The following is a 13,577-nucleotide window of genomic DNA, read 5'->3' on the forward strand; positions in this document are numbered from 1 at the left end:
AAAGCGGCACCGCCTTCTTTTCTCTTTTCTCATTGTTAAGACAGGCAGACAGGCAGAGAGACAGACAGCACAATTATTATTTTGGTCACAGCACTTGAACCTATCTTACATGTGGGCAATGAAAGAAAATGTACTGTAGTATTTAAAGTTACCCATTCAAAATAACATGATTCACAAAGACAAGCACATGACTACTGTTAATGCTGACAACGACACACACACACACACACACACACACACACACACACACACACACACACACATACACATACACACATACACACACACACGTCACCTTAATGTACTGACGTGACGTTGCTAGCATCACAAAGCTACAACCAATGCTAAACAACAACACTAGTAAACTACAGAAACAGTTGACCCACAAATACAACTCAGAACCGTTCATGAAGAATTTGAAAGAAGAGCCGTACTTACGTTTGACTGTTTGTCGGAAGAAAAAGCTGTGAAAAGACGCCGCGTGAGGTACAGGTTGTTTACTGTAGTCTGCTCGCTGCTGCAGGACGTCTGTCACAGGCGGAAATGGGGTTTCTTTCCCTCGTATCCAAGGGGGGAAACAGCGCCCTCCGTTCGATTCCCGGCCAACGCATCTTTTTCAGTATCAAAAACTTTACTTTATAGAGTTGCAGTAGCATTCAATATTCTCTTGAATTGCTATATGCTCAAATTATTTATTGTGAATGAAGTATTGTATGGAGTGTTTCTTCTTCTTCTTTTTTAACTTTGAGTTTACCAAAATTAATTTGGAATGATAGATCTGGTTTGGTCGCAAAGTCATTATATCATTAAATAATAACAATATCGACTTAAAACTTTTCTTAAAACACTTTTATTTTCTTATTCTTTTCTTCAAGTGTTAACACATAAAGATATGACCTTTTACAATGTGTGGCTTAAAGGGACAAAGTTACGGGCGGCCTTTGTCACGCACGCGCGCACACGCACGCACACGCCATACCACCTGCATTGATTGATAATAGATGTAGACATATAGACTTGACATAGAGTTGCCGAACAGTGGTTCTCTTTCTCCCCACTAAGTTAATTTGTTATCCTTTTCACCAGCGTTAATCCTGCTTACCCTCCTTCTCCCTCTGTTGCCATGGATATGCTATTCCTATGGCAACTGCAGGCCTTTGAGGATGGCCTCGGGCCCTCACTGTACAGGACTCTCTGAACCTTTCATTACACATTCCCTTCAAGCTCACAGACACAAATCACACAAGTAGCACATACTCGAACTATGTCTCTCTAATTATGGCCCTTTTCCTTCTCTCTCTCTCTCTCTCCATCTCCCTTTCTCTCGTTGTGCCTCTGAGCCCCTCTGTCCTTGTACTCACACCACTGCGCTTTACTTCTTCGCTGTCATAAGAGCAAGTGGCCCGAGCTTTTCTAATTTTCGGTGGCAATGGAAACCAGAGCTCCGTCTTTAAAGATGCATGAGACGTTCTTGAGCTTTGGGGAACGGAGATGGAGGCTCTGCCAGAGAAAGTGTTTCTGTGTCGGAGAGAGCGAAAGAGAGGGAGGGGAGAGGCTCGTGCAGATGTCAATGAAGGTGAAAGTGGCAGCGAGGGCTTAAAGCAGAGCATATAGTGTTGAGACTGTTCACTGTGTGTGTGTGTGTGTGCGTGTGAGGAGCAGGTGGGAGGGTCTCCACCTACTGAATGAACCCTGTCAGTGTTGGGCAGTACCATGGGCTACGGGTGGGATCATCCTTGCTCAGCATTGTGGCGGGCTGCATCATCATTGGGGTATCCAGGGAGTGTGACGCTGATGCTGTCGGAGGGATCTTCCTGGGAGCGGGAGGCCTCGGTGAGTGTGTGTGGAAGTTTTTAGATACTATGCATCAGGTTGGGAAAGGTATTTAGTCATTATGAAGTCATTGGTTGTCTTTATTGCTCCATTCATGAAGTCGTGTCAGCAAATATTGGTGATGAAAGAAACATTCCTTAATCACGAAACATTCTTTAATCACTTTGGTACTTTATGACTTTTCTTACTTATAAGAGACTAGCTTTTACACATACATCATTTTGACCTTTTGGAGGCCTCTGTGGAAAATGTTGTATACTTCTGTTTGTAGTCTCAGAGACCCCCTCTGTGACACCTGGTTAAATACTAATTGTAATTCTCACCCTAATACCATTATTCAAAACCAATCATTCACCCCTAACCCACCAGCGGGCAGGTGGATTGTAAGAGATTATGTTACCTCACGATGTAGGAAAACCTACTCTACATTTTTTTTAATGAATGATTTATTGGAAAACAAAAGGAATACATAATTTACCATGCATACCACATACAAAACTTGTGATAATGTAATCATTTGTTATCACCTTCATTGAGTATGCTAGTTTAGGTTGTGACAAAAGGAAAAGTGCCACGACCTTTTCTCGATGTTGCGCGTTAATAGTACATAGCAATGATCGTTATCTCTCCATATACAACAGTGGGATCTGTGAGAGCCCAAACAATGAGGAAGTAAAACGTACGTTCTCCTCAGAGTGTTGTCTGGCTCGAGGATGACACATTCATATCCAACGGGCAATCTGAGGAATACTTAACGTATCTTTCTTCTTCTTATCCCAAATTAGTGAAAGTTTTTTGGCCTGTGACGTTTTCCACTCTGCCGCTCTTGAAAAAGACACCATGTGATCACTCGATACAACCGTGTAACTGGAACCAACTGAGAGCCCAAGGAGTGTCAGTGCCAAGATGAAGGAGCAAGAAAGGGAGAGAGTAAAGGGCAGGGCTTTCGATCCGAGCGAGACAACATCAGCATGCATAGTTAATGGTGAACCTATTCCCACTGTTGATTTGATCAGCTTTCAATCATTCATTTGTGTTTTAATGTGCACAAGAGTTCTGGCAAACCAGAACTGAGCACAGCAGCTTGCCGGAGACATTCGCAGACTAGCATCTAATTATGTGTTTTGGGGCTGATGCGCCTTGATGCCTCCTCCGACACATAGGCTGACTAATGAGTGTGAACGGAGTGTTCTCGACAGATTCCTTTCACTCCTTCTGCAGTTTCATGACATTTTAAGCACATGCGTGCTCGTCACAGACACCCTAGGGACCTGCCAGGGTTTAATGTCAACTCTTGTGGCTTATAAGAGAAATCAATAAGTGTTGAATTGGAGCGGAGTGCCGCTGAGAGGCACACAAGCCCCGCGGTTCAGATATTAATTTATACTTGGAGCCGAACAGGAACGAAACATCACACGCTGTATCTGGTACATTAAAAATAATCTGAAGGCTATTTCATCAAAGACTCTCATTGTTGTGACGTCACAAGTTATATGAAGAGCTGCTCTACCCTCTGGAGTGCCTCACATGCAATTAAATCAGATATCCCTTTATAATGAGATTTCATTTTGGGCCTGCGGTGTACACAACATTTTTCCTCCACTCCTGGTTTTGTTTCTCTCCTAACAATTACATTTGACTGATTATCCTTTCTTTTGAAGCCCCTATTGTGACTAAATACTCACACAGTAGCAGTGAATCTGTTCTTACTTCTCATCAACAGTGGATAATAAAAGCAGTGTTTATGTGTGATTCATTAATTTGGTTACGCTGTCTGCTTCCCAGGCCTGCTCATATCCATCTACCCCTTCATAAAAGCCTGGCTGAACCTCAACCACATACTTCCATCCTTTGGTACGTCGTTTGATTTGAACATTCAATTTGAACACTTTTAAAGATATTTAAAGTCACACATTGTTTTGCCTCTTGTCTTAACAATCCAGGGAACTTCAGAGTGCACCCCACGCCTGCCAATCCCGCTCCCGATCAACCTGTGGAGACTCTAAGAAGAGAAGGTGAGTGAGTGTGGAGCCTTTTGCTCGCTGTTTCAACAGCAAGGCAGCCAACCACATACATATAACTTTCAACGGCATGTTGTCCAGTTTGCTCCTCGGTAGCGAGCTGTCACGTTTGTGTCCAGTATTGAGAGGGAATCTGCCACCTGCATGTCTGCACTCTGCAGAGCTGATTAACACCAACGAGAAAGGTGTTGGGTCTGGTGGTTATTGCAGAGCATCAATCAACTAATGTCGCATGGGGTGCAGTTGAAAAGTAAAAAAGAAAAGAAAAAGTGAATGAGAGAGAGAAACAGAGAGAGAGAGAGTGAGAGGGAGAGAGAGAGGGAGAAACAACATGTGTTCTTCTTTCATAACCACTTTTTATTGACCTAGATGGAAAACATTATGAGATCGAGGAAAGATGTGACAGAAAAAATTGACTGTGCTGCCTTCTTTACGAATGTTAGTTCACCGGAAAATCCAGGACCACATATAACAGTAATGTACCATGATTACACAAGAAAATCTGTCTTGAAAAGAAGACCAACGTGATTTGTCATTTGTAAGTGTAAATTGTCTTTTAATTCATTTAAGAGATTCTACAGAAACATGCAAAGTATCTCCCCATGATCATTTCTCAAATAGATTTATTTTTTCCATCACACTGGCTTTGTGTAAACAATGCATATTTTTTAATAGTATTGTATTCTACTCAGACATCAACATTTACAATCCAGCATTAACTCTTGAAATAATCCCCTGAATATCATGTAATAAACAGATTTACTGTTTGTACAAAAAACACATGTATTAATATTTCCAAACCCAAATGTTCCTGTTAAATTACACTGGTAAAAAAAGAAAAAAAGTTGGTCAGGAGTTATTAGCAATAAACTGTGAGATGGCAATTTCTCCTTTCATTTGTATTATCCCTGTTATGGCTGTTTAACTGCACCCATACAGTCCTATGAGATCTTTTAGAAGCTACAGTTGTTTATGCATGCTTGTATGACTATGGTTTTATGTGGCGAAGACATACAGATAGATTCATACATGTGAGTGACCACATAATAGACAATCCAGGTATGTATGTGTGTGTGTGTGTGTGTGTGTGTGTGTGTTTTCCCCCTGAGATTATGTTTTTTCTCACTTGCCTTCATAATACAATTCAGCTCTCAGACTGTTGCATTCCATGTTTTCAGCGTGTTGACCTGCTCTCCTGCATGGAGAGACCTCCTGGGGTCTGTGTACATTGAGTACGGTCTAGACAGGCTCTATATGGAAAGAGTCATAAAATTGACTTGAATTGACTCCCGTCCTCTCGACAGGGACCCAGAGTCAGCTAAATCTGGAGCGCTCTAAGAGTCGAATGGGAACCTTTGTGGAGGGCGGGCCGCCAGCTGAGACCAACGCAGATGAGGGGTACGTGGACAATATTATATGTGGGGACTTTTTTCCCAACGTTATTAATGTGGATTAGGGATGTATGCACAACAGCAGGAAGTGGCTTGACATTCATAAAGTGCAAGAAAGGTAACGATGAGCAGGAAGTGCGGGTAGATCTTGTCTTATAATGGACTCAGACATTTGAGATCTCTACCACATGTCATCTTCTAACATTGAAGAACATAATGTCACCCTAACCGAGGAGTTCTTTTTCCTCAGATCATCAACCTCACCAGAATCCAATCACTGCATTCATCACAGATTTACTTCAACAATAGAATGTTTTGACACACAGCTTTTTTATGTCATCAAGTCAACCAATACTGCAGGATTGGTTTTGTATGCATCACAAATCCACATGTATATGCCCCAAAATTAATTAACTGAAACCCCAAAGACTTTTAATGGCACATTTTCTGGCCCATAAAGCTGAGTGTTAACGCTCAACTGCCCCCATGAAGCGGAACAATCACTTTAACTTACTAGAGTGACAGAGATATTTTGAGGATAATGTTCAGTAGGAATGTGGTCACACTTTTAGTTCCCTGTAATGAGATCATGATGCCCTGCCAGACAGAGACTTCAAAGTCGTGCAGGGATTTGACCTAGGCGGTTTAGATGTGTGCGCCTGCTTTCATCTCTCAGTCAATTTCGGGTTTGAGGCAGTCACATGCAAGGCCTGAGATTGATTGATTTGATGGCTTATTAATTGTATTCGATGTTGCTCTTTGTGTGATATGTCCGGTCATGATTTTTTTTTGCCGTATAGTTTAAAAGAGAAGGCGATGAGTTTAACTTGACAAAATTAAGCTATTAAGATGAAGCAATGCCAATGTTAGTTTTCGTTACTTCCGTTTCAGTTAGGATCCAAAGAGACCACTAACTGTGTGGGACAATCATGTAAAATGCGTTATATATTTTATGCCATGTTCATTTCATTATTTTCATTCAACTATCGGTTCCATTTTTAGATGACTTGGAGGAAAAATAACGTAAGATAGGTTGTCACAAACTGAGGGAAGACATATAACACAGACAGACAAATACTTTGAGTCTAATCTTCTAGTTTGGCTCGAGGTGTTTCAGTTCAGCTTCATCAGACAGACACAATACAACACCCTCCCTCACGCGGGTCATGTTCTGGTGTGTTGCAGGACATCCTCAGACATGCCAGACATCTTATCTCGACGGAAACTGAAGCAGCCACCTTCTGATCAAGACCTGCCATGATTTCATCACATGCCCAATATTATTCCACTTCCCTGCTAAATCCTCTTCGGCAAAAGGATAAAAGATAATGATTTTCTGTGGAATTGTGGCTGAACTTGCTTGTTTGATAATCTCATGACATTGTACTTGTGTGGCCTAATAAACACCTTCGAAGACCCAATTGTGATTGTTCGAGAAGTATTTCCAAACTTCCTGCCGATGAGCGGAACAAATTAAGCCCAGTAGTCACACATGTGTGCGGCTCGTCTCACCATCTCACAATGTTCTCAGCCGGCAATTAGGAAGCGGTAACGGCCGTTATGTGACGGTGGGACTCGTACAGGATTTGGCTCGAGCTCCCTTGCTTGTATTTTTCACAAGCAAACCTAATTGGAATACAAGTGTGCAGACAGCTTGACACACAAACTGTATACGTCCAATTACATGCGCACACTGAACTGCACCCCCGCAGTGAAACATAAAGTATTGATATTCAGGACAGCACAGGCAGAATGGCTGCTGCATGGGGAAGGATGCTGTTCTCTGACAAAAAACAACAATTGTGGCGTGGTGCGAGGATGAACTGTGTCGGCAGTGGTATAGCCAGAGACGTCTGCAGGGCATTGCTGACAGGCGGCAGTCTCCATCTCAGGCCTCAAATCAAGACCGCTCTGTGTCTGTGTGAGGTTTAACAGCGGAGGGACACATAACAAACGCCTGATTGCATCAAGAATGAAAACCAGAAGGTGTGAACAACCTTAAAACCAGAACTGAGAACATTTAAAGGGCCAGTTCACCAAATCACAAACTGAACCCCACATTTTCTGAATTACCCCATTTATGAAGATAAATCTTTTTTCTTTTAATCTAAAGAGATTTTGAGGTATCCATCTCGAAGAATGTCCCATATGCAATAGATGTAAATTCAATTTCAATGGCTGCATAAAAGGTCTCAGCAAACAAACTGAGGAGGTATGGGAGGCAATGCTTTATTAACACCAGCCCTTAATAAGAACAGATTCTGGGTTGCCAGGTTGGTGTTTAACCTCCTCCAGAGTTTCACTCTTTAAATCATTAGAAAGACAGCTCGACCTCTCAACTTCTGAACCCTTTATTAATGATTTAATTTATATTTTCTTTGGCCTATTAGGCAACACGTGCCCATTTTATAAGCACATTTATAACTGCCAACCTGTTGGCCTATTTATTTATTAATGCCGTAATTACATTTCCCCACTTGGCAACCCTGAATTTGTTCTAATTAATGACTTATATTTTTGTACTTTACATTTAATCAATTTCTCAACCTCCAATTAAGCCATTAGTTACAACTTATGACTCCTCTACATAAAGAGTTCAGAGAAAAATCAGCAACAAGTAAATAAAGGGGAGCTAGTGAGCTACAGGCAAGATCACACACACACACACACACACACACACACACACACACACACACACACACACACACGCACACGCACACGCGCACACACACACACACACACACACACACACACACACACACACACACACACACACACACACACACACACACACACTCCAGGTTGCGCACTAAAGGATGGGTGAGGAGGAGACAGGGGAGTCGCATCCACAGGTTCACAGAGGAGAGGAGGTGCTATGCGCGGCGGATCAAATAAATGCAATAATGATATGACGACACAGCCACCACCATATTGGCGGTTTCCTCCCGTTCCCGTTGCAGGATGACCTCGCCGGTGCTACGTGCGTCTCGGACCACATCAGGAGCAGCGCGCGGTGTTGCGTCTCTGTGCCAACTTAGAAGAAATGTCATCTCACTCAACTAGGAGATCTTTCCCCTCTTCTCCTCGTGGTATCGTCCTCAGCAGGTCGGATCGCGATGCTTCTGTGTCCGTGGCGACTGATTGAACGGCTGTCATGACTAGTGCCCTCGGCAGCGTGAAGCCACGGAGGCAGGATGAAAACCCCTCGTTTGGTGTTGATGCGCGCTTTCAGCCTCTCAGTAATTACACCCGGTAATTAGCCTGGGAATCTCGCTGCAAATCTACTGATTAAACAATGGAAAGACCTGCAGTACCTCGACATTCAGGGTAAGAAGATTTTTTTTGGGTTACGGGTTCATTTCAAAGGACTGTAACACAATACAGTGCAGAAAGCGTAATTTAAATGTGTTCCAAGCAAATCCTATAGTTCATAATTAAATGCACGGTTTGTGATGCTTTTGTGTTCCTATTACTGACATACACATTTACAAGAATTATACCCTTTTTCCACACACCCCCTTTTATTCATTTGCACTGTATATGCTCTTGAGTGGATGCATGCTGGAATGGAAGAGTTGATTAGATTGCAACTAAATACTGAAATGTCATTCCCACAGTGGCCTTGCTGGCTGAAATGAAGCAGCTGCAGTGCCATTGTACACATTTTACTTCACAGTCCAGATTTAATGAGTAGCAATTATGAACAAACATGCTTAATTATTAAGCAGCACGTTTTCTTTTTTATATGGTGGTGCAAGAGTCACAGGGTGCATGCATCTCATTTATATGGTGTGATATTGCAACACATTCTCCATTAATGGTCTCACCAATTTATGTCCATGTGTTTGTGTCTAGCTGAGTTACACAACTCACTTGTCGTGTGTGTTGTTTTATGGGAATTGAGCAAAATAAGCAAAACAATTTGAATTAAAACGTAGTCCAGTCGATTTAAATTAAGTATTTTCAGTTGTCCTTCCCCTGCATGTGATCTTCTGGTGTCTCTCTGATATAAACCACAGCTATACATAAAGCCAACTTTAACACTCACCTGCATCGTGGCCAGTGTATTTAGCGTTTTGGTTATCAGATTTGTATCATAATGATGTGTAATTTATAGGGGTAGCATGTTCAGAGCTTGTTACAGAGTCTCTCAGGGAGTACACTTCCCTAAAAATGCCCACAGTGATCATCAGAGGCAGAGTTGATACACACTTTCACTGTGTGTATCCAAAAAGATACTCTTACAGCTGTCTGTCATGTTTTTACATTTCCATTTACAGACAAAGATGTTCCCTGGCTGTGAATTTAAACATTGCCATGAGGAAGAGTCTGGACTGAAACGCGGGGAGATTTGATAACACATTGGAAGACAGAGAGAGCTCCGAGGAGAAGACATGGTCATCACTGATGGAAACACTGGCACCCCTGTACCTAAAAAGGAGCCCCAGAAGAAGACGAGGAGGAAGTCTCGCCCTCATGGCCTGCCGTCTCCGGCCCTCTGCTGTGCCTGCGGCCTATGCATCATGCTGGCTGGACTCAACATCACCCTCGTGGGAGCGTTTGCCTTCAGCACGCTGGTGCCTTCTGCAAATCCCCCGATCATCATCGGACCTATCCTTCTGCTGGTTGCCTTCACCTTTTTCGGGGCCTGTTGCGTGTGCAGCCGCCTCCCCCCTCCCCACAGCTCGCGGAGGTCTAAGGTGGGCGGCAGGGGCGCGGGGCTGATGGGACATGGCGGGCTGGCTGGTGGGGCGGCGTTTGAAATAGAGATCAGCGAGCACACGCTGCAGGATACTACAGCCGTGCAGCTCAGCCCCACGTCGTCCCCCGGTTCATCCCGGGCCTCCAGCCCAGAAAAGGATGCTCCTAATGCGGCCCTACCAGGACCCTGCAAGCTCTTCACCATGGAGACCAATGGCCCTCCTTCCGCCACCGTAGTCTACTCAGCCTCCACCGCAGCGGGAGGGGAGGTGAGGCTCAATCTGCCGCGTGAAGAAGGGGTCCCCTAGCAGAGCAGAAACTCTTGCCTGTGTGAATATCCTTCTGGTCCGAGGGCTTGCTGGATGTGATCGTGTCCTCTGGTTTACGTCGTGCCATATTTCTGGTTGTGTACAGAACGCTTTTGATTTTCTTGCTGTGCAGCCAACTGGTAATTAGCATGCAAAGTTAAGGAAACCTCCAAGTGTTTGTTGATCATACGTTTTGGAATTCAAATCCCTACATCTCTCGTGCTGTTTTTATTTTTTCACCTACATATTTTCTAATTTTTTTTAACATGGGGCATTATGAACAGTTTATAAACACCGTTTATCTTTCATTGCTCCTCGCAGTGATTTCATAGGGCTGTAATGAAACATATGATTGTTGATTGGTTCTGAAAACTTCAAGATGCGAAGTTCAACAATGAACCGTGCCGGTACATCTGTTGTGACATTTGACATTTCGTGTGCCATTCTCAGTGCTGAACTTTGTTTTGGGTGCGTAATATATTATACGTCACAGGAGTCCCAAAGCAAAATTATCTCACCTGAGATTATAGTTCTTTTAACAAGTATGAATACACACTTATTGTCTACAGCCAATGCATTTAACGATAACAGTCCATGTTGAACAGTGTGTCACAGTGTATTTACACCTAACCGTGTACAATGTCAGATCGCAGCAACATCAAAACATTTGTCACCACACCAACATCAACACATCACCTTTTCTGATTTCACGTTCAGGTTTCATTGAAGGGGATCGCAACTCGCAGTTTTACGGGCACGTTCATCATGACATTTACAGTAATTCATAAACGGTGCAATGCAGTTAAGGTCGGGATCCAAGCGGAGTATGGGGCCGTACCTCACCGTGAAGCATACAAATGTGTCATGATGATGATGATTTAGTCATCATGAATTTTAAATTCGGAGGAATGGTTTACATTACAAATATGAAGGCGTGATTTTCGCAGTGCTGAATTCTTATTCCTAATGTCTGATATGACAAACCTAGAAGTTAACCGCCACTGAACTTTGTATATAATAGAGGCAAGCCAAGACGTCTGACATAGTTTAGATATTCAGATTGCATAAAAAAAAGAACTTATTCCCCACCACTGTGATGTCTTCTCGTCAGTTACGAACTCAACTGGTCAAAACAGACATTCCCTGATTTCCTTTGAAAGGAAAGTTGCCTTAGACTGAACTATCAGGATCAAAGTAATGAGGGCTATAACAAAAGTGCACAATAGCATTTCTCTTTAGAAAGCTCTGGGTTCTTATTCCATATTAGGAAAGCCTCAACACGTTTTTTTGTTTCTTTGTGGGTAAAACGAATGCATGCAAACGGCTTCAATGTTCCATCCCCGCAGAAAAGTACACGGAGCGTCAGTAGAGTGACGACGTGCACACAGACATAGTCCAGTTAATGGAGCATTCCCCTATACGGTGTGAACCTTCCTTATTTGTGATGCAGCTCCTCAAAAGGACTGGTTTCTCTGTCAAAGCTGTCTGACGTGCTGAGCTTAAGTTTTGCATGTTCAGAGATCTGCCTCATGGAAGCGCACAACACCCTGTTGTGAACTATTGGTGTTATCTGTGTAACTTGTGTAGCACTTCGACAAACATCTGGAAAATTTATGGAAAGAATATTTTTGTGAAGATTATAATGTGTTTATTTTCCAAAAGTATATGATCCAAATGTGAATCCTTCAAGAGATATACATTTTAAAAAGGCTCTTTCATTAGAACATGAGGTTGCTCATTATGTAACACTGTGTTCCTGCTACTTTGCATTTTGTGTCATCATCAAGTGAAATGAATAAAAATGTCAAACTGGATTTGTTATATGTTAACATTTCACACAAGTTCAGTGTGGTCTTGTAGGAAAACAGCCTTTCGTTGTGGGGGCGTGATCATCTTTACGAGCGTTATTTATTCCAAGAGAGAGTGTGTAATGATTCTTGAACAGCAGTTTGTGGGAAAACAACAAGAAATCAGGCATAAATAACCCCCCAGATGTGTCAGAAAGAAGATGCAAAACAGCTGGAGACTTTTCGCTTCAGTTTATCCTTCCATGCCAAACCAACCTCCTGCTCACCTGAAACATGGCTCCTTCCAGTGTCACTTCTGGAGATGCAACTAACGATTATTTTCATTATTGATTAATCTGGCAATCATTCTCTTAAATAATAGATTTCTAATGATGGTCGAAAAATCAACCTTATATAAAACAGAGAAAAGCTGCAAATCATTTTGTGCACTTCTATGCCACAAATAGTCTGAAGCGGTAAATCTTTGTTAAAATTTCTTTTAACACACCTCATCAAAGATGCCCTTGAGAAATAACTCAATAGGAGCTCCGTCTGGCTCTACAAGTGTGCAAGAGTGTTTAAAGTTTTTATCACTGGAGGGCGCCACGGCCACGTCTATGAGCTTCAGCAAAGTTACATAAAATGTTACTGTTGTTTAATCATCAAGGCAGTAGATGTCAGTAGACCCTAACAAACCTATGTTGGCTGCTGTTGAGGCTCGTGAGAATAAATGTATAGTAGTAGATCATATCGGAGTGCATTCGCTGACATCGTAAACAACATATTGAATATTGGTATGCACAATCATTACATATTGATTGCTGTATTCGCAAAGCATTGTGTTGAGAAGTTTGCAAAGATGAAACAGCCAAAGCGGCAGTGATCCACATCGTGCTTGGGGAAGATTTCTTATTGCTGTGTGAGTTGGCTGTGCTTGGCAAATCTCAGCTGATAGCACTAATGACGCCTATGAAAAGATAGTATGATTTTTTAGTACACACAATGCTGATAAAGCTCCCCTCGGGCTCATCAAGATGATGACGGCACATATCTGGTGTGGCCTACTTTCTGAGGCTGCCCACAGATGACAAAAAAGATCCAGGATATTTTCTTTTGAGACCCGAAAGGCTCCAAAAACTACTGATTTCAATCACATGGTTGAGTTTGTGATCAAAGTTGGAGTAGTACGCAGTGCGAGTTTTATATCCACTGAGTCTTGATTGGCAGTAAAAAAAGATTAGAGGCTTCAGGGATTTATTCATGTTAAATAATAAGGGGATGTTTTGTCGATATTAAAAACAGTTTGCTTTGGTTTTATGAGAGGTATAAAAACAACAGGATAGAGTGTGTTTGACCCATTTATCAGTTCTGCTCCTAATGATGCTGATGCTGTAAGTAATACTGTCACTGGTTTGAGCCAAAACACCGAGCTCATACATCGGCAGCATATACATTTTTTTCTTCTTCCTGTGATTAAGCTTGCAACTAAACAGTTACACGTGAAAACTACTGAAGCGTGACACCATTCGAACACCA

General features: G+C 42.4%; 2 protein-coding genes across 2 annotated transcripts; both read left to right on the forward strand.

The window, feature by feature from the left end:
- Positions 1-1,685: 1,685 nt before the first annotated feature.
- On the forward strand, positions 1,686-6,506 carry kncn (kinocilin; the record flags this gene model as incomplete). Its single annotated transcript, XM_079229170.1, has 5 exons — positions 1,686-1,833; positions 3,619-3,687; positions 3,777-3,848; positions 5,159-5,252; positions 6,431-6,506. The coding sequence occupies 5 exons, from the start codon at positions 1,686-1,688 to the stop codon at positions 6,504-6,506; spliced, it is 459 nt and encodes a 152-aa protein (XP_079085296.1).
- A 3,133-nt stretch (positions 6,507-9,639) lies between these two features.
- On the forward strand, positions 9,640-10,254 carry tmem275a (transmembrane protein 275a; the record flags this gene model as incomplete). The annotated part of the gene is made up of 1 exon (XM_079237362.1): positions 9,640-10,254. One exon carries the CDS (start codon positions 9,640-9,642, stop codon positions 10,252-10,254), a length of 615 nt encoding a protein of 204 aa, XP_079093488.1.
- Between the last annotated feature and the right edge of the window lie 3,323 nt (positions 10,255-13,577).

The sequence above is a fragment of the Taurulus bubalis genome, assembly GCF_910589615.1.
Source record: "Taurulus bubalis genome assembly, chromosome: 1".
Classification (NCBI taxonomy): Eukaryota; Metazoa; Chordata; class Actinopteri; order Perciformes; family Cottidae; genus Taurulus; species Taurulus bubalis.